General features: G+C 46.0%; 1 protein-coding gene across 11 annotated transcripts in view; it reads left to right on the top strand.

Annotated features, from left to right (window-relative positions):
• The window catches only part of TLR5 (toll like receptor 5), a 53,129-nt gene that overhangs the window by 20,651 nt on the left and 5,145 nt on the right, over positions 1-27,333 (top strand). For 3 of the 11 annotated variants that reach the window (XM_061160118.1, XM_061160119.1, XM_061160115.1), the window contains one exon: positions 1,012-6,583. In XM_061160118.1, the coding sequence (XP_061016101.1) occupies positions 1,016-3,592 (2,577 nt within the window). In that variant the 5' untranslated portion in view covers positions 1,012-1,015 and the 3' untranslated portion in view covers positions 3,593-6,583. Of the gene's footprint in view, positions 1-1,011; positions 6,587-8,410; positions 8,556-13,028; positions 15,645-27,333 lie in introns of those variants that run through there. The other 8 variants (XM_061160121.1, XM_061160116.1, XR_009695765.1 and 5 more) reach the window with 7 other exon arrangements.

Raw genomic sequence — 27,333 nt, 5'->3', positions numbered from 1 at the left:
TGCCATGACCTCTTCATGCTGTCTGCCCTGAGATGGAACCTATACCAGGGATGTTTTCATAAACCAGTGCCCTCTTCTTGTTTCTTTCTTTACTCTCGCCCTCACTCTGCCCTCTGAGCCATGTAGCTTTTTCCTTACCTTCCAACAGAGGCCTTCTGATATTACACGTAGAGCAAGTTGAGTACTTGGCAGGCACCATGTGGAGGAGCCATACCGGTGGGTAGAGGTGAAATGGGTGAGGGGACCTCCTGCACTTTCTCTGCACTCTCACCACTCCCAACACGGCACTGAGAATATAACCAGTCACATTCATTCAGCACCTTTTGCCGTTGTGTATAAGCAGATGCTCAACCCAGACAGATGGTGAATTTACCTATTGGACTAGGCAAGAGGTCTGGTTTTTGTATAGCTGTACATGCACATGGTCACACAAGTGCCAGGCATGCAGTTGTTGCTGAGTACATCCTTATTAAACTGAAAAATGGTGTACCCAGTTTTTACATGATGAGCTGTACTGTGTAGGAAGTGAGATGGATAAATAGAGATGACTTAGTATCTTTGGGAGATTAGAGGGGAAAGAAAAATCAGTGGATTTATTTTCCACTCCTCAGCAGAGGCTGCCTTGGGATAGGAATGGGGTCCCTGGCTGGGGTGAAGTTCAAATATATCTCTTCCTAATGTTTTCTCCAACTCCCATCAGCAAATCTCGAATGAATGAATTCACAACCTTATGAATGAATGCCGAGTTACCACAAAGATTAAATAAAGTATTTCTAAAGTACTTAGAACCACACTTGCTATGTAGAAAAATGCAACAAGATAAAAAGAGAGAAAAGCTCTGTCTACACCACATAGTATCTGCCAATAGGCATGGCCACGGACCCAGAGGAACACAGTGTCTAAGAAGCAACCACATCACGGGGGGTCCCCCAGGCCCTCAGCACCCTCAAGGCTGTGCCCAGCGCCTTGAGCTTAGATGTCTGTGTCTTCACTCTCCCTTCTTCTCCATAGGATCATGGGAGACTGCCTTGACCTTCTCTTAGGAGTCGTACTCCTGACCAGTCCTGCACTTGGAATTTCTTCCTGCTTCTTCAATGGTTGGAGAGCCGTCTATCTTTCCTGCAACCTCACCCACGTGCCCCAGGTCCCCAACACCACCAAGAGCCTCCTGCTCAGTTTCAACTATATCAGAACAGTCACAGCCACATCCTTCCCCTTCCTGGAGCAGTTGCAGCTGCTGGAGCTGGGAACTCAGTTTACCCCCTTGACCATTTCCAGAGAAGCCTTCCGAAACCTGCCCAATCTTAGGATCCTGGACCTGGGTGGAAGTCAGATAGACTTCTTGCATCCAGATGCTTTTCAGGGGCTGTCCCACCTCGCTGAACTTCGACTGTTTTACTGTGGTCTCTCCGATGTTGTATTAAAAGATGGTTATTTCAGAAATTTGACATCTTTGACTCACTTGGACCTATCCAAAAATAAAATTCAGAGTCTTTACCTTCATCCCTCATTCCAGGAACTGAATTCCTTGAAGTCCATTGATTTTTCCCTCAACAAAATACCTATTGTATGTGAGCACGAGCTCAAACCCCTCCAAGGGAAAACACTCTCCTTCTTAAGCCTTGCTAATAACCTCCTCTACAGCAATATCTCCATGGACTGGAGGAAGTGTCTGAACCCATTCAGAAACATGGTCCTGGAAACCCTAGATGTTTCTGGCAATGGCTGGGGGGTGGATGTCACAAGAAACTTCAGCAATGCCATCAATGGGAGCCAGATTTTCTCTTTGGTTCTTACCCGTCACACTATGGGTCCTTCGTTTGGCTTCTCCAACCTGAAGGATCCTGACCAGCACACCTTTGCTGGGCTGGCCAGGAGCTCGATGATACAGCTGGACATTTCACATGGGTATATCTTCTCCCTGAACTTCCGAGTCTTTGAGACGCTCCAAGAGCTGAAGGTCCTTAACCTTGCCTGCAACAAGATAAACAGTATTTCGAGGAATGCATTTTATGGACTTGACAACCTCCAAGTTCTCAATATATCACATAACCTTCTTGGGGAACTATATAATTATAATTTCGATGGACTGCCTAAGGTGGCCTATATTGACCTGCAGAAGAATCACATTGGGATCATTCAGGACAAAACATTCAAATTCCTGAGGAAATTAAATACCTTGGACCTCCGGGATAATGCTCTTAAAACAATTTATTTTCTTCCAAGCATTCCTAATATCTTCTTGGGTGGCAATAAGCTGATGACTTTGCCAAACATCCCACTTACAGCAAATTTCATCCAATTATCAGAGAATAGGCTAGAAAATCTGAATGATCTCTACTTCCTTCTCCAGGTACCTCGTCTCCAGATTCTCATTTTAAATCAAAATCGCTTTTCCTTTTGTCACCAAAACCATGCCCCTTCAGAGAATCCCAGCCTAGAAAAGCTTTTCCTTGGAGAAAATATGTTGCAACTTGCCTGGGAAGCCGGGTCATGTTGGGATGTTTTTAAGGGGCTTTCCCATCTCCAGATCCTCTATCTGAATAAAAACTACCTGAATTTCCTTCCACCAGGAGTATTTCATCATCTGACTGCACTGAGGGGACTCAGCCTCAAAGACAACAGGCTGACTGTTCTTTCTCCTGGTGATTTACCTGCTAACTTAGAGATCCTGGATATATCTGGAAACCAGCTCCTCTCTCCTGATCCTGATTTATTTGCATCACTGAGTGCCGTGGACCTAACTCATAACAAATTCATCTGTGAGTGTGAACTTAGTGCTTTTATCCATTGGCTCAATCAAACCAACATCACAATATCTGGGTCTCCAGCAGACATGTACTGCATGTACCCAAACTCTCTGGCTGGGGTTTCCCTTTACAGTTTTTCCACAGAAGGTTGCGAAGAAGAAGAAGTTTTAGAGTCCCTAAAGTTTTCCCTTTTCATCTTGGTCACTGTCACCTTAACTCTGTTCCTTGTGGTCATCCTCATGGTTAAAAAGTTCCGGGGGTTTTGTTTCATCTGTTATAAGAAAGCCCTGAGTCTGCTGTTCAAGGACCCCATCAAGGGAAGAGAATCAGATATGTACAAATACGATGCCTATTTGTGCTTCAGTAGCAAAGACTTTGAATGGGTGCAGAATGCTTTGCTCAAACACCTGGATGTCCAGTACAGCCCCCAAAACAGATTTAACTTGTGCTTTGAAGAAAGAGACTTTATGCCCGGGGAAAACCACATCGCCAACATCCAAGATGCTGTGTGGAGCAGCAGGAAGATCATCTGTCTCGTGAGCAGACACTTCCTTAGGGACGGGTGGTGCCTCGAAGCCTTCAGTTATGCCCAGAGCAGGTGCTTAGCTGACCTCAGTGGTGCCCTCATCATGGTAGTGGTGGGATCCCTGTCCCAGTTCCATCTGATGAAGCATCAGCCCATCAGAGGGTTTGTCCAGAAACAGCAGTACTTGAGGTGGCCTGAGGATCTCCAGGATGTCGACTGGTTTCTCAATAAACTCTCTCAATGCATTCTAAAGGAAGAAAAGGAAAGGAAGAAAGTCAGTGCTATTCAGCTGCAAAGTGTAACCACCATCTCCTAGTCAAAGGAGCAGTTTCCACTTATTTGAAGCCACAGATAACTCTGTACCTTTTATTTCCAACAGTTACCATTTGCATGCCTTTGTGTTCAGTTGCTCAGTCATGTCCTACTCTTTGCGACCCCATGGACTGTAGCCCACCAGGTACCTCTGTTCATGGGATTTCCTAGGCAAGAATACTGGAGTAGTTTGCTCTTTCCTCTTCCAGGGGAACTTTGTGACCCAGGGATCGAACCCAAGTCTCCTGTGTCTCCTGTATTAGCAGGCAGAGTCTTTACCACTGAGCCACCGGGGAAGCCCTTAAGTTGCCATTTGGGGTTCCTTTATGGAGTTGTTGTTTTCCTACAATGAAAAGAACATAAATCTCCTTGATTTTCATAGCAACACAATGTTTTGTCTTGCCAACGTCCAAATGGAAAGTAATAGATCTAGAAAATTGCAACTGCCCCCAGCAGTTCTTACTCTGCATTGATTTCCTTTCAGAACCAGTAACACTGATCTCTCCCATTGCATCGACTATAGGATAAATCCTCTGCATGGCAGGGGCACCTTGGGAGAAGTTAGAGAAGGTCGACACCCATTCTCTAGGGTTCATTTCCAGAAGGTCAGTGATTCTGAGGGCTCTGTGCCTGGCACAACAACACTAAGTAGAAAACAAACAGAAAAAGAGGCATGGTTCCTACTGTTACCATGAGAACAATGCCATTGCTCAGTACAGGTCATGCCCAGTCTCAGGGATCAGAGTGGCCCCAAAGAAGCCAGGATGAGAATCACTAGATCTCCCGGGGCCATATTGCCCCATTTCTTCTTACCTCTTGGATCTAACCCTAGTGGGCCATGGACATTCTTTTTGGCTTGCAACCTTTATTTCAACCTGGCTTTCAAGAACCTTTGTGATTTAGCACCAGCCTATTTCAGGCCTCCCTGTCCATCACCAACTCCTGGAGTTTACTGAAACTCATGCCCACCGAGTCAGTTATGCCATCCAGCCATCTCATCCTCTGTCGCCGCCTTCTCCTCCTGCCCCCAATCCCTCCCTGCATCAGGGTCTTTTCCAATGAGTCAACTCTTCGCATGAGGTGGCCAAAGTACTGGAGTTTCAGCTTCAGCATCAATCCTTCCAATGAACACCCAGGACTGATCTCCTTTAGGATGGACTGGTTGGATCTCCTTGCAGTCCAAGGGACTCTCAAGAGTCTTGACTGATTTCCGCTTTATTTCCCCCCATACTTCATTTATCGGCTACTCAGGCTGTTGCAGAAAGAACTTGGACCTGGACCCAGAACTTGGTTTGACTTCTGATTCTGCTGCTCACGAGCTGTGTGGCCTTGAGCACATTACACACCTTCGCTGGGCTTGTTTTCTCGTCTGTAGGTGTGATCCTCTCTACCTCGCAGAGTTGACACGAGAGTTAAATCCACCAAGAATGTCAGGGTGTCTCAGATCTTATCTTAGCCACCCTAATGGCCATGGGAGGGTCCCCACACCAAGGAGGGCCTTCTGGAGGCAGTTGTGATTTCTTAGAATTTGTATTTTTTTTTTAATCTTAAGAGAAATCTAAGTGTATTTTGTATTTTTTCAGATTGATTTTAATAATAAATATCTTTCTGCAAAAGCATTAAGACAACTTAAATCAAGGAAGGTGTGCCAAAGTTACTCCTGTCTTCCCAAATGGTGTCCTCCAAATCCATCCCAGCTTGGGACTTGTACATCACATGTCATTCACTTCCCCTCACTGCCTGCCCCCCATCCTAAGACCAACACATACTCACACACTAGCTGTTGTCATCCCAGCTTCTTGGGACCCCTCTGATCTATGAGAATGAGCTTGTCTTACTCCACAGCATTATGCTTATGCACACACGCACCCCCACTCTGCCCCTTTCTTCTGGAATGTTTTCCCATCATTGCAACCCATCCAGCCCACCAAGCCTCCTTGGATGCCTCCAACCCCAAATTCTCTCTCCCTTTTGTGCAAACTCTTAGTGCCCTATCCATCTTTTTTTTTTTTTTTTAAGTTCTTACTAGTTCCCGCTTCCTCTGAGAGTTGTGAGCCTGTGAGGCCACCCACCCCTCTGGGTAAGCTCCATGACAAAATGTCATGTCTTACATGCCCAGCCCTCACTGGCCATAACAAACCCAATATGGTTTCCAGACCACACAAGCCTTGCCCACCTACACGTGTCCATACTTCTTCCTTCCCCTGGAATTCCTTCTCCCCACCCTACCCCCCACATCTGCCTGGTGAATTTCCTAGCACCACCATTCATTCCTTGTGACCCCACAGATTTCTGACACAAATACATAATATTGCGTTGTGCCTATGGATATAAAGGCAACTAAACTGTGACCCCTGAGAGCAGGGACCTTGTCTTGTCATCTCTGTATCCTGAGCTCAGTATACTGCCTGATCCAGTTGTATAGCTGCTAAGTCGTGTCCAGCTCTTTTGTAACCCCATGGACTGTAGCCCGCCGGGCTCCTTTGTCCATGGGATTTTCCAGGCAAGAATACTGGAGTGGGTGGCCATTTCCTTCTCCAGGGGATCTTCCCCACCCAGAGATCGAGCCTGTGTTTCCTACATTGGCAGCCGGATTCTTGACCGCTGAGCCACCAGGGAAGCCCAAGTATGTGGTTAATAAATGCCTGGTGAATGGATGAAGCACATTGTAAGGTCTCCCTGGTGTCAAAGCTGCTGCTATTAAATGTGTTGCTGGTGAATTTGAGATTCTTTCTTCATTGCAAAAGAATTTGGAGATGAAGCAGAGAGGTTAAGAAAGTAAAGTGAAAGCTTATTTAAGCAAGAATACACTCTCAGAGGGAGGACAGGCAGACAGGAGGAGCTACCACACCAGGCCTCTTTGGCAAGATGGTTATGAGAGGCATACAAATGGAGGGGCAGAATAGTCACTGGGGAAGGAAGTCATCGTTCCTGATTTTCAGCCCAGCTCCATTTTCCTGAAAGGAGGGGGGATTTCTGTCCCCTTTTAGCTTAGATTAGAAGTGTCACGGCCGTTGGTGCATGGTGTGTATGTGTGTGTGTGTGTGTGTGTTTGCTCAGTTGCGTAGTCATGTCTGACTCTTTGGGACCCCATGGACTGTAGCCCACCAGGCTCCTCTGTCAGTGGGATTTTCCAGGCAAGAATACCGGAGTGGAAATGGGTTGCCATTTCCTCCTCCAGGGGATCTTCCTGACCCAGGGATTGGACCCGAGTCTCCCACATTGCAGGCGGACCCTTTACCATCTGAGCCACTAGGGAAGCCCTGGTGCATGATGAATACTTCTTATCTGTAAGCTAATCTTATCATAAGGAGAGTGCAATGAGCAAAAGGTTACATTTAGATGCAGGAGATTCTCACCTTTCCCCATCTTTCATTGTCTGTTGTTCAGTCACTAACTCATGTCCCACCCTTTCCGACCCCATGGACTGCAGCACGCCAGGCTTTCTTGTCCTTCACTATCTTCTGGAGTTTGCTAAAATTCATGTCCATTGAGTTGTGATTCTCTTTAACCATCTCATCCTCTGTCATCCCCTTCTCCTTTTGCCTTCAGTCTTTCCCATCATCAGAGTCTTTTCCAATGAGTTGACTCTTTTCATCAGGTGGCCAAAGTATTGGAGCTTCAGCTTCAGCATCAGTCCTTCCAATGAAAATTCAGGACTGGTTTCCTTTAGGATTGACTGGTTTGATCTCCTTGCAGTCCAAGGGACTCTCAAGAGTCTTCTCCAGCACCACAGTTCAAAAGCATCAATTCTTTGGCACTCAACACATCCATACATGACTACTGGAAAAACCATAGCTTTGACTATATGGACCTTTGTTGGCTAAGTAATGTCTCTGCTTTTTAATACACTCTCTGTTACTCTTTATCACCCAAAAAAGATAGTTTCCTGTTAGCCTGGAAGTTTCCTGCTTTCCTTTATCTGCCTGAGGACCTCCACTGTTTACAAGATGCGTGATTTCCTGCCACCTGGCCCCTCCCCACATTTCTCTGCTCATACTGAGCTATCTGCCTGCTGTAACAGATCCTCCTAACCCTAACCCTAACCCTAACTAAAAATATCAAAGTATTGTTAATAGGGAGGGACAGGGCAAGGGCCAGGAGAGTGGAATATCCACACAGATGCTGGAGGGATAGGAGAGCACAGGCTCTAAGAAACCTATTGAACTTCATTTCGGATGACAGGGCATGGGTGGTGCTCCTCCACTATCAGCCAGGAAGTTGGCTCGGATGGAGGGGTGAAGGGATGGGGAAGGAAAACAGAAGTTTCTCATGAACCTCATACTAAGAAATACAGCAAACCAAAAACTAAAAATAAAGTATTGCTGCAAGTAACAGTTATAACCACAACTCCAGAAGAAGGCAGCAAGGCCACTTTGTCTCCTAAGAACTTTTCTGCTGCACCAGCTCACCAGCCATGGTTCTTCCCAGGCTATAGGAGATGCTGATGAAACCTCCCCTTCAGAACCTCCCATAAAGACAGAACTCTGGAGGAAGGAGCTGGGCGAGGGTAGTATGGGAGGAGGTCGCTCTATACCTGGTACCTCCTTCCTTTGGGTGACCTTCACTTTGACTCTCTTTTCCAAGTGAAACCCAGGACACGTGAAATAACAAGTGTGCATGTATTTATAGAACAGTGAGTTGAAACACAACATTTGACTTCTGAAAGGAGCCTATCCCACTGCCTTTTCTAATTCTTTTATTTTAAAAACACAAATGAAACATATTGAAAAAACGCCTTTTGAGATTTCCATACAGAGTTGTTGCAGGATCTGTTCACATCGTATATCCCAGCCACTGTCATCTTCTCTTCCACCACCAGGCTTAGCAGTTGGAATTCTTTTTTGAGGCCATTTTTCCAAGTCTCACTCCACAAGAGTTGCAGCATATATGGCAATAGAAGAGATGGCAGCACCATGTCGAGATGCGGCCTAGTGGTGAAGAATCCCCCCGACAATGCAAGAGAGGTGAGTTCGATCCTTGGGTCAGGAAGATTCCCCTGCAGGAGGAAATGGCAACCCACTCCAGTATTCTTGCCTGAGAAATCCCATGGACAGAGGAGCCTGGTGGGCTACAGTCCATGAGGTCACAAAAGAGAAGGACATGACTGAGCACGCACACACGTTGAGATGTGGGTACTGGGTGGTCCTAGCAATTCAGAGTCAGCCCTCAGTAAGTTGATATATTCCATACCACATGGTCCTTTGGAGTCACTCCTATATAGGGGGAACTATTCAGTGTAAGAAGGCGAGAGCTTGCTGTCTTTGAAATTGAGATGAATCTGGAAACTTTACAATATTGATTGGGGCTTCTGACGACTTTGAAGAAAATCTCACTCATCATCTCAAATGCATACAACTGACTCTGAGAATTTCTTGTTGGCTCCATGAATCTGCAGTGAATAGTATTTAGATAGTCTTGATATAGTGTAAAGTAAGTGTAGTTAGGAGTTTGAAATGACAAAATAACTGTACTGGGAGGATAGAAGGATGTGGAGCACAAGGGTAAGATAGATAAATGCTCACCTCCCATGATATAAAATCAATATAAAATGTCTAGAATGTTATACCAAGAAACAGCACTCAGAGTGTGAATTTGGAAATATAAAAATGCCAGAGGGAAAAACTAGACAAGTTCATGGTGATTGCCTGAGGAAGTTTGGCCTGATTCTTTCATTGGGACTATCTAGAAAAGCTGGCAAAACTGTTTTTTAAACCTATTGAAAAGGCATTGGAGAAATATAAGACAGAAAGTAGGGTGAAGATGCAGGAGAAAGATGTGGATCAATTGATATCAAGAGAGTAATTAATGTAATTGAGATCTATTCTTCAAATAGAGCATCAGTGGGCAAATAGGCAAATGAGAGTATGGAAGAATGCATTAATCTGTTAAGGACTCATAGCCAAAATATGAAAGCTTTTCTGAAAATCAATAATAAAAAGACAACACAAAAGAAAAATGGATAAGAGACTTCAGAATTTCACTAAAAGATATCCAGTGTCCAAAAGCAAATGAAAAGATATTCAATCTCCTTTAGCCATCATGGAAATGCAAATTAAAACCACAGTGCAATAGCACTCCACACACCCCAGAATGGCTAAAATTAATATGACTGACAGCATCAAATATTGGCAAAGAGGTGGAGGAGTTTAAACTCTCCTCTGTTATTGGTGAGAGAAGTAAAATTGATGTATTTTTTAAAATTTGGAATATAGTTGCTTTACAATGTTTTAATTTCTGCTGTACCGCAAAGTGAATCAGCTATATTTATACACATATCCCCTATTTTTTGGATTTCCTTTCCCTGGTGGCTCGGATAATAAAGAATCTGCCTGCAATGCAGGACACCCGGATTCTACCCCTGGGCCAGAAGGATCCCCTGGAGAAGGGAATGGCTACCCACTCCAGTATTCTTGCCTGGAGAATCCCATGGACAGGCTCCTCTGGAGTTCATGGGCTTACGCAGAGTCTGACATAACTGAGAGACTAACACGTTCGCTTTCCCATTTGGATCACCGCAGAGCACTGAATAGAGTTTCCTGTACTATACAGTCAGTTCTCATTAGGTAATTGGATTTTTTTTTAAATTTACACCCACTGTATAGCACAGAGAACTCTACTTAAAGCTCTGTGATGACCTAAATGGGAAGGAAATCTAAAAAAAAGAGGGGGTATATGTATACATATAGCTGATTCACTTTGCTATACAGCAGAAACTAACACAACATTTTAAAGAAGCTATACTCCAATAACAAGGATAAAAATAAATTTAAAAAGACAAAAATGCAAATGCATGCCATTATATATGTATAACCGAATCACTTTGCTGTACAGACAGCAGAAACTAACACAACATTGTAAATCAACCATACTTCAATAAAACAAATTAAAATTAAAAAAACAAAAAACAAAAAAAGCAGTCCCCTGATAACCAAATTTCAGTCCATGTGAGTGTGCCCTATGACACTATGATTCTACCCATAGCTAGAAATCCATGCACATACGCACCAGAAGACAAAAATGTTATGGCAGCATTCTTTGCAGTAGCTGACATTGGAAACAACCCACATGTCCATCAGCCATAAAACAGATAAATAAATCACGGTTATTGAAAACTCTACAGAAAGGGTAATTAACTGATTATAGCTACATGCAACAACATGAATGAATGACTCTCATAAAAATGTAAAGTCAAAGATGTGGGGTATAACTTATCACATACTGAGTGACTCCATTTTTTAGAAATTTCAAAAAAGCAAAACTCATGTATGAGGATAGTGAGAATAATGATTACCTTTGGGGAGAAGGGAAGGGAGTGTTGGAGGGGGGCGACCCAATGCTGATTATGTTCCATTTCTCAACCTGGGTGATGATATGGGTGTGGCCACTTTGTGACGATCCTTTTTATCTGTAGCAACTAATTTGTTCACTTTTCTGGATGGTAATACTCCTCAATAAAAAAACCCAAAATACCATATCTTTGTTAGAGTTTCACCTCTAAGTTTGTAAACCCAACCAGAGGAAAAACACAGTTGACTGGGCTCCAGGGGCTCAGGGAGGTGGAAGGAGGATGGAGTAGGACAGGGGACTGCAAACCTTTTATTATGAGTCTTTGGTATTACTTCATGTTCAACTCTATGCAAACATTTCAATAGTAATACTTTGGTATAGACAGAATATACAGTCAACATATGCATATATAAAATGCAGATAATTTCTGCCTTTGGCAGCAAATAGAGAAAATAGAATTAGCCAGAATTTCAAAATTAAACCACCATCAAAAAAAGAAACATTCTTTCAGCTGTTGAATATACATAATATTCACATGTGTATCAGATATACATCATGTAAACATCACAATATATGTGATGTCTTGCTCAATTTTATTTTTCTTATTAAAGAAATTTTCACCTATTTTTCTGAGCAATGAACTATTTTCTTTCTCCATGGCCATAATAACTTCCATTTAGATAGACCCATTAAGAAATGAAACGTTTGTATTTTCCAGACAATTCCATGGAAGGAACTCGCTAAGGCTTTGTGGTCCCCTTGGGGACCCATGGGTCCAGGCAAGTATGACAAAGTGGCTTTATTCCTGAAAGTTGGAGACCAACAGGCTGCAGATTGTGTTTCTTTTCCCAGTACAGACCCTGCACCTCTGCAGGCCCGTGTTTTCCCGTCTCCTCCCCGGGAAGGTCACCTCACTGAGACGTGATAAAAATCAATGACATCATGTCTCATCGGGGTCCCAGACCCTTCAGGAAGCAGGTGCTTCGGTGGAGTGGGGGCTGGGGCAGCTTTCTGCTGCCCCAACCTGGGTTTGCTGCTCAAGCAGCCCTCAGGGCCTAACGCTGGAGGTCACTTTCATGGTTTTTCCAGTGACCTTGGCCGTTTATGGGCTCCCAGCTCTTTCTCCAGCTGTAACTGTGTTGTCGGGCCAGCTTCTTTCAGGCCTGCTGGTCGTGCCAGGCCTGGAGGGATTTGCAAAAATAAGTCACCAGTGTTTCACTGGTCCATGTGAAAACAAGAGAGCTTTTTTGGGGAGGGACCACTGCTGCTTCTGGGGAAGACTTTCAGTGTTCGTGGCCAACAAAGGAGGGAAAGCTGGTGTGGAGGTCCCTGACTGCAGCCCCCAGAGGAGCTTGGGACAGGAGTTCCCCAGCTAGCACCCCTCCTATGGATGGTCATGGGAGTCACTCGGCTTGGAATCTCAAGACTGAGTCACAGTCCTGGCTATGCATCGTTTCACACTCGGAGCTTCAGAATTTGGTTTGTTGTGTTTTTCCCCCCCAGGATTAAAAGGTATATAGAGGCAAGGTGCACAGTTCTAGCACAAAATAAATGCACATCAGCACTCAGTGGTTGATACAGACGAGGTTACGTTGTGTAAATTGAGCATCTAGGTGTCTCTGGTTACTTGAATCTACGTACCTTTCCTCTGCTCTGACACCCCATTCCTTGTCCTTGGGGTGAAACTGGTATCTTTGGAGGTCTAGGCAATGGTTCTGGAAATCTGAGATGGAAATTCACTGGGCTGTTTTTTTTTTTTTTTTAAGTATGATAAAAATGGACAAATCTTAAGTGTATACTTCAATATATTTAAAAATTGTTTCATGATATTTGGTTATCCACTCATTTTTTTATCGAAGTATGATTGATTTATCAATCCTATGTTGTACTAGTTTCAGGTGTAGAGCAAAGGTGATACAGTTATACATATATGCTATTCTTTTTCAGATTCTTCTCCGTCATAGGTTATGACAAGATATGTAGTATAGTTCCGTGTGTTATACAGAAAATCCCTGTGGTTTATTCAGTGCATTTTGACAGTAGTCTACACCTGTGTAGTCACTACCTCAGTCAAGATGTAGAGTATTTACATCACTCTGGAAAGTGCCCTCTTACTTTTTCTTTTTTTTTTTTTTTTTGCCAACACCCAGCCCTTCCCCAACTCAGATAACCACTGTCGTGATTCCATCAACAATGATTAATTTTGCCTGTTCCTGAACTTCAGGTAAGGAGAATGTTCAGTCAACCTTTTGCATCTGACTTCTTTGACTTATAATGGTTTGAGATTCTCCATGGTGTCACCCCTCTCAGTGTTTGCTCTTTTTCTCTGCCTTGTATGGATTTCCCACAATTTGTTTATCCTGTCTCCCGTGGAGGTTTGTTGTTTCCAACAAACTGGCTTGTTTCCAGTTGCTACTATGAATAAGGCAACCACGGGCCATTCTTTTACAGATGTTTTTTGTGGATGGATTATTATTTCTCTTGGGTAAATATTAAGAGTGAGGTTGCTGGGTCATAGGGTAGGTGCATGTTACTTTGAAAAAAACTGCCAGGCTGGTTTCCAACATGGTTGTAACATTTTACACTTCTGCCAGCTATGTGTGAGGCTCCAGTTGTTCCAAATCCTCACCAGCACTTAGTATGGTCAGTCTTTTGTGTGATAGCCTTTCTAGCGAGTGTGAAGTGGTATCTCAGAGTAGGTTTGTTTGCATTTTCCTAACGACTCACATATTGGATGCACTTTCATGGGGTTGTTACCCATATACATATGTTCTTTTATGAACTGTTCAAGTCTTGTATCCCTCTTAAATGGGTTGTTTATCTTTTTGTCATTGATCTGCAGAAGTATTTTATCCATTCCAGGCACAAATTTTCGCTGGACATGTATATTACTAATATTTTCTCATAATTTGCAGCTTGCCCCTCTATTTTGTTAACAGTGCCTTTAACAAGCAAAAACTTTTCATTTTGATAGTCCACCCTATCCATTTATTTCATGGTTGGTATTCCTGTGTCCTATCTGATAAATATTAAGAAAGAAGTTGCCTATGTCAAGGCCACAGGGATGTTTCTCTATGTTTTCTTCTGGAAGCTTTCTAGTTTTAGTATTTATATTTTAATCTGTGATTCCTATACTAGTCTGGGGCATGGGGGAGTGCTAAATGCACTGCCTTATGGAGTTGTTCTAGCTGAAATTGCAGGAAGGCAGAAGAGAGCACTCGCTGGGTACCCCCTACAGCCTGCCGTCTGCAGGCAGGGCTGGGGAGGGTGGCGGGCAGAAGCCAGCTTTTTAAAAAAAATATTTATTTATTTGGCTACTTCAGGTCTTCGCGGCATGAAGGCTTCTCTTGTTATGGTCAGGAGGCTCAGCTGCCCTGTGGCATGTGAGACCCTGGTTCCCTGACCAAAGATTGAACCCTTGTCCCTCTGCACTGGAAGGCAGACTCCCAACAACTGGCCGACCAGGGAAGTCCCAGGAGCTGGTTCTTGAATGTGAGGGGGTCTCCTATCACCATGGCCAGTCACTGAAAGGAAATCATCACAGAAAAGAAAAGAAATTCAAGTTATGTAGTGTTATTGGTTGAACTTCCTCCCTGAAACACTCTTAACCCCCAGTACCTCAGAATGTGACTTAATTGGGAAGTAGGGCCCCCAATCCAGTGTGACTAGAGTCTTTACAACAGGGAGAAATTTCAACACAGATACACCCACAAGGGCACCCTGTGGAGATGAAGGCAGAGATCATAGTGATGCTCTCAGAAATCGAGAATGGCCAAAGACTGCCAGCAAAGCACCAGAAGCTGGGGGAACGCCTGGAACAGACTGTCCCTCCCGGCTCTGAGAGGGAGTCAACCCCACTGACATTTTGATCTGGGTCCTTTAGTCTCCAGTGAGTCAATAAAAGTGTGTTGCTTAAGTTACTCAGATGGTAGTAATTTGTCACAGCAGCCCTTCGGAAACTATCATGTGGAGGATCAATTCTTACAGGAGTGGGGAGGGTGAGATGTTCTTGTCTGGGTTGATGGGGAGCAAGAGCCTGGTTGTGCATTGGAAAAGAACTAGAATCTTCCCTTGATGTCTCAGCATCCCATTCCACGCCCTTTCACTTAAGCATCACTCTTGCTCACTCGTCTGCTCTGTAATTTTTAAATGTGTTTATCTTTGCATTAAGGGAGCTGATGCTGTTTTTTTTAATCTCAAAACTTTCTGCATATGTAATGATTGATCCCTGCATATAGTGTGTCTTTAGGTAACAGTGGCGATTCAGCAGTGTCATCAGCCCAGCTTCTTGGACTCCAGGGAAGCCTCATGCCGGGTCAGCGTTCACAACTAGATGCACTGCTTCTTTACACAGTTACACCCTGTGTGAGTGCTAAGATTTGGGGGCTGATGAAGGAAAAAGGCAATGACCACGAGGTGGCAGTGCATACAACGAGCTTTATTTAGATGGCATTTGAACAGGTTACCTGGGAGGGAGCGTCCTCCAGGGACAGAGGCTGAGGGCCACCACCCAGAAGAGGGGAGGTCAAGGGCTCTCCCAGAGAAGGCAGTTGAGAGCAGACCCCATGTCTGGGTGAGGTCACTCAACATCACAGTGCAGAGCCTTTAGATCAGAGAGCTCTGAAAGGCAATCAGAGTGTGGGGAGCCTCAGTGTTTGTCTTTACCTATGGCCAGCAGGAGCTGAGTGCTCTTTCATGACTTATGGGTTGTGCAAAGCAGGTAGGCACCAAGTGGGTAAAAAAATACTTATTTGGACTATATCTAGAGCCACTTCAGAAGGTGTGTATATATATATATATATATATATATATATATATATATATATTCATATATATATCTGAATCACTTTGCAGTACAGCAGAAATTAACAATGTAAATCAACTATGAAAGTGAAAGTGAAAGTCAGACACGCTCAGTCATGTCTTACTCTTTATGACCCCATGGACTATAGCCTACCAGGTTTCTCTGTCCATGGGATTTTCCAGGCAAGAATATTGGAGTGGGTTGCCATTTCCTTCTCCAGGAGATCTTCCCAATCCAGGGACTGAACCTGGGTCTCCCACATTGTAGGCAGACGCTTTACCGTCTGAGCCATCAACTATTCTTGAATAAAATAAAATTTTTTAAAAAGCCAGTGGATGTGTAAAAATTTGATTTTAGTACGGGTAATCATGGAGTTAAGGGGTCTTTACCTCTATACAGAAGTCAGCAACTTAGGGGCCAATACACAGGGCCTATTTTTAAATCCATTTATACAACATAACCCCAAAGAAAACAGATGGAATGCAAGACTTGTTTGCCTGACCTCCTTAGCTTGTTACATAGTCTCTACCACCATGAATGTTAATGTGGATGAGCCCTAGTGGTTGCCCAGTAAAGTTTACAATCTACTGCCCAAACCAACACAAATCCTTCACTGTCATGAAAACATGTAGAAGAAAAAGCAGCAATAACATCTAAGCACCACCACATCCATGAGGATAGGATTGCCGTCACCAGGGTCACCATCTCCATGAGAAGTTCTTAGGCTCCTGCCAAGGGTCAGGACAGGCCCAAATTTTCAGGACGTCAACAATGTATGAGTCAAAACCTCAGCTGACAAAGGACTTGCTTCATTGGCAGACTTTCCAATATTTCCATGAAGCAGATGACAATGTATTTGGCCAACAGACATCTGGTTCAATGGATTTCCAAGTTGGTTATAAAAATAAAAAGGAAATAATGCATCATATCTAAGATGTCACTGGTTATAAGATACTCCTTTATTTGGTGTACCACTAGTACAATTCTTAAAACTACCATTTAAATAGTGGCAATTGATCATATTATGCATCCTGATTGCTCAGTGTTAAATATGAAAAAAACATATTTTGGAATTGCTGAGATGCTATGATACAAATTACTCCCTTGTGGATGAGCCCACACCCATCCTCCTTTTTATTTTTTCAATTTTTATTAAAATATAGTTGATATTCAGTGTCATGTGAGTTTCAAGTGTACATCAATGTGATTCAGGTGTGTGTGTGTGTGTGTGTGTGTGTGTGTGTGTGTGTATGGCTTCCCTGGTGGCTCAGATGGTAAAGCATCTGCCCGCAATGTGGGAGACCTGGATTCAACCCCTGGGTCAGGAAGATCCCCTGGAGATGGGCATGGCAACCCCCTCCAATATTCTTGCCTGGAGAATCCCCATGGAAGAGGAGCCTGGTGGGCTACAGTCCATGGAGTCCCAAAGAGTTGGACATGACTGAGCAATTAATACTTTCCCCTTTCATATATATATATGTCTCTAAAGGAACTTCCATGACATACTCCCAGCCCAGAGTTCAGACTCTGTCCTGAAAACAAAGACATGTCATTGAAGGGTTTTAAAAAAGAAAAGACATGACTAGATTAGTATTTTGAAGAAATAATCCTGCTGTGGTGAGGAGGAGGGGTTGGAAAAATACAACCTGAGGACACAGGATTTTAGTTCATAGACTTTTAAAAATTAAAAAAAAAAAAAAATCGTAGGAACTCAGGCGAAAAAAGAATGACGGCAGAGGAAATAAGGCCCCAGCAAGTGGGACCTCAGAACCCTGATCTGAGCTGGAGGTGAGTGGTGGCTCTGGGATTGTGGAGTGAAACAGGAGGGGCAGCCCCCACGTGGCCAAGTGAAAAACATGTGAAAGGCCCAACAAAAACCACTTTGGGCCTCAGTTTTCTTGTCTGTGAAACTGAGATAATGTTAGTTCTGAGTTCCCAGGCACTTGTCCCAGAACCATCAGAACCAGATTGCACATCAGGCATTCATGATGTGTTTGCTGTTATTATTTCAATACCCAGGGGCTAGTGAGAAGCAGGCATGTGGAGGCCTTCGAGCTGACGCTGCCTCTGGCAGTGCTGGGCCCCCTTCTCTGAAGGCACAGAGGAACCATTAAGGGGATGGGATTTACCCAGAATGGAGGGATTTGAACTTGACTAAAGGAAAAGAGGAGTCAAGGATGACGTCCAAGATTCTGGAGCCATTCTCTAATCACAGAATGAAGATTGGGCTGTGGACAAGATGACTTAGAATCAGAGGACCTGATACTGGAGGGCTCCAAGGGGCTTCTGGAACTTAGGGAAGAGGCCTAAGGTACCGATACAGCTTTGGACATCATCAGTAATGAGGGAGAAGTTGAGGCGAAGAGTGGAAGCATATGGGCAGTGAGCAACCCCAAGGACAAGGACAGAGCTCGGGTGACACTGATATCTAAGGGGCAAGTGGAAGAAGAGATGCTGGTGAGGTGGCTAAGGAGGGCTGGGTGGAGAAAAGGGAGTAGACCCTGGGAGAGCAGCAGCTCAGAAGCCAGGGGGCTGGTCCTGAAAATGGAGACACATCAGACAACTGTGTGGTAGTGTTGCAGGAAGGGGGACCCCTTCCAGGGCCCGAAGTTGGGCTCTTGTCTAACACTCGGAAATGAATTGTCTGAGGAGACACATGCTGACAAAGCAGGAGATTTTATTGGGAAGGGCACCCAGGTGGAGAGCAGGAGGGTGAGGGAACCCAGGAGAACTGCTCTGCCGCATGGCTAGCAGTCTTGGGTTTTATGGTGATGGGATTGGTTTCCGGGTAGTCTTTGGCCAATCATTCTAATTCAGAGTCTTTCCTGGTGGCGCACGCATCGCTCAGCCAAGATGGATGCTAGCGAGAGGGATTCTGGGAAGTGGACTGACAGGCAGTGTCTCCTTTCCACCTTTCCCGAACTCTTCCTGCTGGTGGTGGCTTACTAGTTCCGTACTCCTTATCAGGATCTCCTGTCATAAAACAACTCATGCAAATGGTTACTATGGTGCCTGGCCAGGGTGGGCGGTTTCAATTAGTGTTCTTCCCCTAACAGTAGATGGATGGATGAAAAGATGGATGGATGTGGAGGTAAGTGGATAGCTGGGTAGATGAGTGGTAGGTGGGAGGATGAATGGAAGGATGAATTAGATGGATATATATCTGGGTGGATGGATGAATGAATAGATGGTTGGCTGGCTGGATGGCTGGGTAGGTCAGTGGATGGATGGATGGATGGATGAATGGGTTGGTGGGTGGTCATTATCAAATGCTGCATGAAAATCCCATAATGAAATAAACGATAAGGACCTACTGTATAGCATAGGGAATGATATTCAGTATCTTGTATTAATAACCTGTAATGGAAAAGAACCTGAATCACTTTGCTGTATATATAAAACCTTATGAATCAACTATCATTCAATTTTTAAAAAAAGAAAAAGAAAATCCCATAAGAGGAGCCCTGGCTTTGGTTATGTAGAGGTTACTAACACAGAGCGGTGTCAGAAAACCACAGGGCAGTTGTTTGGGGGACAACTAGTGAGTTAGAGTGTAGATTGCTCTAGTAAGCAGCGTGGCTGTAAAGGGCAGGACGTACAGAGTATTTAGGAGGGAGATGTGCTGAAGAAAAGGTTTTCGTTCAGTTTTAAGATGAAGCACTTTCAGGGTGTAGACATGCTCATAGAAAGAAGACCTAGTAGGGAGGGGAGAGCTGAGGACCCAGGAGAAATCAGAGGTCTGTGGTTGGGGGTAGGGAAGAAAATGGACAGAAGGAGGATGGGGGGAGGGTGGGAGGAGGTAGAAAATGGGAGTGGGGGAGGGGAGGAGGGGTGAGACCAGGCCAACTCATAAACCTCTGTGCAAGTATCTACGGCTGTACTTACAGACAAGGCCATAGAAATACATTTGAACTTGGAAGAAACAGAAGTCAGATATAAATAGGATTAAAGCTCGCAGTCTTCCCCAAGCTGACTCCTTCCCTGTGTCGGTAAAAAGCATTTAAGCTGTTTTGCATTAGGCTTCTAACCCATCCCTTTTAGCACACAGCACAATGTATTCACGGTTGAACTGACTCCTTGATTTATGTATCCTTGAGAAACTTTCTTCAGCTGTATTTTCAAAGACTATAATGTACGCCAGTGTGCGTCATTTCATCTTGTTGAAAGTTTCAGCTGGGAAAATGAAGCCATGCAGATTTGTAATGGAAAGAAATGCGCACTTCTCATCGTAATCTGAACATGGAGGGGAACTGACGGGGATCTGGTCTGTGTTTTGTATGTGTTTGTCAGACAGCAGCAGCATTGGCATCACAGCAAACACTGACAGATTCTTTCTCCCCGCAGCTCCCTCCTCGTTAATTGCAGTTAACTTTCACGGAAAAATTTTTCCTTGAAGTCTTCCACATTCTGAGTCAGTCTTAGAGTAAATCTTTTTGGGGGAAAAAGTGAGCTAAAATTGCTTCAGCTGTTTTTGACTGATGGGATGTTGGAAAACACACACTTTCTTCTTTAAGAGAGGGAAGAAAAAGCACTGACCTATTTTTACCCTCACGTAACTCCCTGACAGTGGAGCAGTAAACTCCGTGCTTGGCAAGGCTGGGGATGACATCTTTGAAGAGGCAAACCCAGCTGGCTCAAAGGAAAAAGGCCACAGACATCACAAAAGTTTCAAATCCTGCCTCTGAGCCTACAGAGGAAACATTTCCTATCCAGACTTTCAGCAAACCTCATTATAGGAGCCCCACTAAAAAACTTCAGGGATGTTGCCAACTGCCATTTCTTTTCATGAAAAACAAACTTGAAAAAAAAGAAAGAGCAGAAAGCAAAGCAACATTTATCACCCAGCAGCACCCTGGGAAAGAACTTCAAAGACCTGAGCTCCTGGGGACACCTCAGCTGACTCAGGAGACAATGGCAAGAGTTTTTCTGGAGCGATGTGGGTATTTGAAGGCTCCAACAGTAAACCCCAGGGGATGGGAGGCTGACTATTGAGCTCATGAAAGAAGCAAGGAGGCCAGCAGATGGGACTCCCCAAAGTATGCCTAAAAATTCAAATACAGCAGATCTCCTATTTAAAAAATGGTTTGGCTACATCCAAGGACAAACTGTGCTGACAACACACTAAAAAGGAAAGATCAGACTTGACCTGGTCAGTCTATGAGGGATGCCCTCGTCCTCCCCAACCAGGGACTGGAGAAGCTCTCTATCTCCTTCTGTGGAGGGTTGGGATGACTTAAACCCCAAGGAGACGGAGGGCCAGGAAGCACGTGGAACATGGGGTCTCAGATCAGAGGATCCAAGTTCAAAGCCCAGATCTATAGTGACTTGAACTCTCCAAGATGCAGTTTTTCTTTGCTGTTGTGAGGTCCTGCACATAGTACATGTTCAATAAACAGCTGAATGTAGGCATAACGGGAACAGAGGCCCCAGCACCACACATTATGCCAACACAATTTACTTCTTGCTCTTCAGGGAGCCCCAACTTCTGTGAGCCTCAGTCTTCTCATCTGTGAAATGGAAATTACAATGATGATAATGATACCTGCTTCATCTAAAGTACACTCCCTAGGGGACTTCCCTGGTGATCCAGTGGCTAAGACTCTGCACTCCCAATGCAGGGGACTCAGGTTCGATCCCTGGCCAAGGAACAAGATCCCACATGGCAAAACTAAGAGTTCGAGTGCCACAACTAAGACCCAGTGCAGACAAATTAAAAAATAAATAAAGTAAGCAAACTCATTTTACCAACAAAGGTCCATGTAGTCAAAGCTATGGTATTTCCAGTAGTCCTATACAGACGTGAGAGTTGGACCATAAAGAAGGCTGAGAGCCAAAGAATAGATGCTTTTGAACTGTGGTGCTGGAGAAGACTCTTGAGAGGCCCTTGGACTGCAAGGAGACCAAACCAATCAATCCTAAAGGAAATAAACCTGAATTTTCATTGGAAGGACTGGTGCTGAAGCTGAAGCTCCAATACTTTGGCCACAGGATGTAAAGAGCCGACTCATTGGAAAAGACCCTGCTGCTGGGAAAGATTGAAGGCAGCAGAGGATATGTTGGTTGGATGGCATCCCCGACTCAGTGGACATGAACTTGATCAAACTCAGGAGACAGTAGAAACAGGGAGGCCTGGTGTGCTGCATCCATGGGGTAGAAAAGAGGCGGACATGACTCAGTGAGTGAACAATAACAAATGATGGGAATGTGCTGAGAGCTGACTCCATCTCCGGAAGGCCCACAGCCGGGCTCCCTCTATCCCACCCCCCACCCCCGCCTCCTGGTTAGAACAGGGGTTCCTGGAGCTCTGGGGGCCTCCAAGGCCAGAACCCTCAGCAGCAGCACGGGAAGCAGTCCCTGTCATGATTCTTGGCTAAAGTCAGTGGGACTGACTGGGAGAGGCCCTACACCAGCAGCCAGGGGCTCTGTGGACCTGACCTGCTGGAACAGCTTCAAAAAGCCCCCTCCCCCTCTTCCTCCCCTGTGCTGTCCTCTGGCTCCAGCCGCCCTCGCGCATCCCTCCCCGCACAATGTGGCCCCGCTCCAGCTCCGGATGTGCACCGTCCCGGGGGCTAGATGGCCCATATGTCTGCCCGTGGCCGGACTCAAAGCCCGTGTCAGCGGGCCTGGCAGCCATGAACCTGCTGTTCTCCTAGCTGTTCCAATCCATCTCGAACACTTTGTCCCTGAAACCATTACCATTCCTTTCAAACAGAATTTATTAAGTGGAAAGAGATTCCCGGAGACTATCAGGCAAATTCCATTGCTTCAGTGCCTGCAGCAAACGGCCCCTCAAAGCCTGGTTTAGATCTGCCTGGGGTGCCAAATGCTTCCCGGCTCCTTTGCCTGAGGCCAGGCTTGAGATCAAAGGGAGCAGCAGCCACAGACCCTCTTAAACACAGGGCTCTTCTAGTAACTTCCAAACCCTGGCGGCGAGGGGGTGGCCAACATTTGGGAGAGGGGAAAATCTGAAGAGGACCTTGTGAGGGGCTGCTCCCAAACTGAGGGGATACAAAGTGAGCATCACTCTTCCCATCAACAGTCTAGGCACCAACAAACACCAACATCTAGGGAGCTATAGGTGTGCATGCATCCAGCACTGCGTTAATGCTAGCATAAAGGGGCATGACGTGGGTCGGCCTTCCAGCGGTCTACGGTTTACAGAAGCATGCTTTGAGACCTACTATGTCCAAGGCATGTATTAAGTACCCTCAGGTGGGGCTGAGGGAGAAACGGGGCTGACTTGTGGTTGTGGCCAGGTTGCTGACCATTCTGGAACGTGTACAAGAAGAAGGCGGGGAGGGTAAGTAAGGCTAACCACTGGTGGCTGGTGGTGGTGGAAATGGTGTGGATGATCTGCTTACTGTAATGTGGGTATTTTTGCTGAAACAAGAGCAGCTACCTGTGCAGGGAAGGGGGCCGTAAGCTGGTCCTCAGAGGATGAATAGGATTTAGATTTATTGGGGCTCTCCCTGGGCCCCTCAGCAGTGCTTGCCCTTGCCCTTGAGCCAACCTGGTTTTCCTCACACAGCATCCCCAACACAGATCTAGCTCCAATCTAGGGATAAATAAGGAAACCGTTGCTGAAGTTTTCCAAAGGAGATGGAAGAGAAATTGATCTAATACCCCCAATCAACAAAACCTTCCCACAAACTACTTCTTTCCACCCATCTCTGAGCTTTGGTGGAGTTTCTGTTCCTATGTGAGTTGCTTCATCCACTCCTTACATCCCCACAACTCTCCTTCTTGCTGCTCTCTGAACGATATTCCATTTCAGAATTTCCATTCAGAGATCCATTCCCTTCAGCTTTCAGATGGCCTTTAGTGGGAGGAAGAGCCCAGCAAATACCAGATCTGCGCAATAGATTTTTATGGACTAAACTGTGTCCTCTGCCAAATTCCTAACGCCCCCGTTTCTCAGACTATGACCTCATTGGGAGAGAAGCTCTTTAGAAAGGCAGTCAAGTTAAAATAAAGTCATTAGCGTAGGCTCTCATCCAATGTCTTTATAAAAAGGGGAAATTTAGAGGCAGGAATATGGGAAGAACGCCAAGTGAAGAGACACAGGGAGAGCACAGTGTCTACAAGCCAAGGAGAGAGGCCTGCCATACATCCTCCCTGCCCCAGTCCTCAAAAGGAGCCAACCCTGCCGACACCTCGGTCTTGGCCTTCCAGCCTCCAGCACCAACCATGAGATGACATATTCCTGTTGTTTGAGCCCCGCCCCCCACTTCAGTGCTTTGTTACAGCAGTCCTGGCAAACTAATATCATCAGACCCCCCATCTCCTACCCCCAAGACCCCCAACCCCATCCCAGCCCCAAGAGCTCCTGGCTGTGTTCTGCTACAGCAGAGAGGAGCATGGCAGGCATCCACCCCAGCAAGGGGACCCAGCAAAAGCCAGTGCGTGGGGACAGAGCATCCAGGGAAGCCAGCAGCCCGGCTCTGGGGAAGGACCACGCATGAGGAGCATCAGATAACACGGTGGCCAGGCCAGGCTGAAGAAAAGGAGGCTGGGCTGTGGAATTTAGTCATGAAATTTATCACAATATTCATTCCCTCTTGTACCACAGAGCTGGCAGGCAGCAGAGTCTGGGTTCCCCAGAGCCTCAGCTCTCTTGGACCTGGGTTTCAGTCTGGACATTTTCACAGCAGGTATGTGTCTCCGTCATCATCACTTTGTCGACAAAGGTCCATATAGTCAAGGCTTTGATCTTTCCAGTAGTCACGCCCAGTTGTGAGAGCTAGACCATAACGAGCGCTGAGGAACTGATGCTTTCAAACTGCGGTGATGGAGAAGACTCTTGAAAGTCCCTTGGACAACAAGGAGATCAAACCAATCTTAAAGGAAATCAACCCTGAATACACTTATTGGAAGGACTGATACTGAAGCTCCAATACTTTGGTCACCTGATGCGAACAGCCAACTCATTGGAAAGGGCCCTGATGCTGGGAAAGACTGAAGGCAGAAAGAGAAGAGGGTGACAGAGGATGAGATGGTCAGATGGCATCACTGATGCAATGGCCATGAACTTGGGCAAACTCTGGGAGATGGTGAGGGACAGGGAGGCCTGGCGTGCTGCAGTCCATCAGGGTCTCTTAGAGTTGGACACGACTTGGTGACTGAACAGCAATGCTGCCTCCGTGCCCCCTGGGGTCACTCTGTCCGCCTCAGGCCCACAGCTCTAGCTCCCCTTCTGAGACTTTCAGCTCCATGCTTATCTTGGCTTTATTCTTTAGTGGGCCTTCCTCCCTTCAGATTGTCATGGGTCTTCAGAGGGGTCCCCTGAGCCCCTCTATGGGGGCCCGAGGTCCTCTCCACACGGTGAGTGGACCACATGCTGCAGGTTGGGAGGAGCGCGGGGCTGGGGGTCAGGAGCCGGCCTTTCTGAAGTTCAGTCTCCTTATCTGTAAAATGGTCTTCTAAGGATCTGTAAATAATTGTCACCTCTCAATAGAACAGGTACAAAACGTGGGGCAGTGAGGATGGGAAATGGGGTCTTCTGGTTACTCCAGAATCCCCCAGCAAGACCATCTGAGGGTTTCAGGGCGAAGTTTTTTTTTTTTCTGTTTACTGATGTAATCAGGAAGCAGATCTCCAGGGTATCCCCTGGGCTCAGGGCCAGAGAGAAGACTCCCTGATCACCCACCGCTAACGGTCCCTCTGGCTCTTCCTCCGGTGGCCATTCTCCTCATCGCCCCCAGATGGCGCTGCAGGACCACTGCCCTGAGCCGTCCTCAGCCCGCGACTCCCCCAGAGTCCTTCCTCAGGGAGAAGACACCCAGAGGCTGAATCTTAAACTCAAGGCCTGGCTTTCACTCCAAAGCCTTCTAGAGCCTTCCAAACCAGTTGACTCAAAGGCATCTAGCAAGTCCCTGCCACCTGACGTCACAAGAGGCAAAGTGCTGAGAGCCTGGCTGGGGGAACTCACAGAGGCCAGGCGCAGGGTGGGCCCCCTGTCCTGCCATCTGTCCTCCTGCCCAGGGAGCCTTCCCCCTCGCCTCCCTCTCCTCCAGAAACCAGGGCCACAGCACACCCCAGACTCTCGCTTCAGGGAGGAAAGCCCCTGTGAGCCGCAAGCTCAGGAAAACAAATACAAACAAACTCCAGTCTTCACAGATAGAGCCTTCTGACTGGGAAAACAGCTCACCTCCACCTACATTCCTTCTGGAATTCCTCCACACCCAAGGGGACTCACATACCTCCCTCCCTGACACACACACATACCACATGTCACATACACACACCACACCACACACACACCACACACACACAACACACATGACACATCATGTACACACACCACACCACACACATACCACACACACAGACACATCACATACACACACCACACCACACACATACCACACACACACACGTCACATACACACACCACACCACACACATACCACACACACCACACACGCACACCACACACACACATACATCACACCACACACACCACGCACACTACACATCACATATGCACACTACACCACACCACACATACCACACATCATATACACACACCACACCACACACACACCACACACACACACACCACACACACTACACATCACATACACACTGCACCACACACACACACACAACACACAGGACACATCAAGTACACACACCACACCACACACATACCACACACACACACACCACACACACCACGCACACTACACACATACCACACACACACACACCACACACACCACGCACACTACACATCACATATGCACACTACACCACACCACACATACCACACATCATATACACACACCACACCACACACACACCACACACACACACACCACACACACTACACATCACATACACACTGCACCACACACACACACAACACACATGACACATCATGTACACACACCACACCACACACATACCACACACACAGACACATCACATACACACACCACACCACACACATACCACACACACACACACACCACACACACCACGCACACTACACATCACATATGCACACCAAACCACACCACACATACCACATATCACATACACACACCACACCACACATACCACACACACCACACCACACACACATCACATACACACACCACATCACACACATGCCACACACACACACCCCTCACATCACATACACACACCACACCACACACACACCACACACACTACACATCACATACACACCACACCACACACACACAACACACATGACACATCATGTACACACACCACACCACACACATACCACACACACAGACACATCACATACACACACCACACCACACACATACCACACACACACACGTCACATACACACACCACACCACACACATACCACACACACCACACACGCACACCACACACACACATACATCACACCACACACACCACGCACACTACACATCACATACACACTACACCACACCACACATACCACACATCATATACACACACCACACCACACACACACCACACACACACACACCACACACACTACACATCACATACACACTGCACCACACACACACACACAACACACATGACACATCAAGTACACACACCACACCACACACATACCACACACACACACACCACACACACCACGCACACTACACACATACCACACACACACACACCACACA

Source organism: Dama dama, chromosome 14 (assembly GCF_033118175.1).
Source record: "Dama dama isolate Ldn47 chromosome 14, ASM3311817v1, whole genome shotgun sequence".
Taxonomy (NCBI): domain Eukaryota; kingdom Metazoa; phylum Chordata; class Mammalia; order Artiodactyla; family Cervidae; genus Dama; species Dama dama.
Note: the sequence above shows the minus strand (reverse complement) of the source record. Positions and strands in the feature narration are given on the sequence as shown.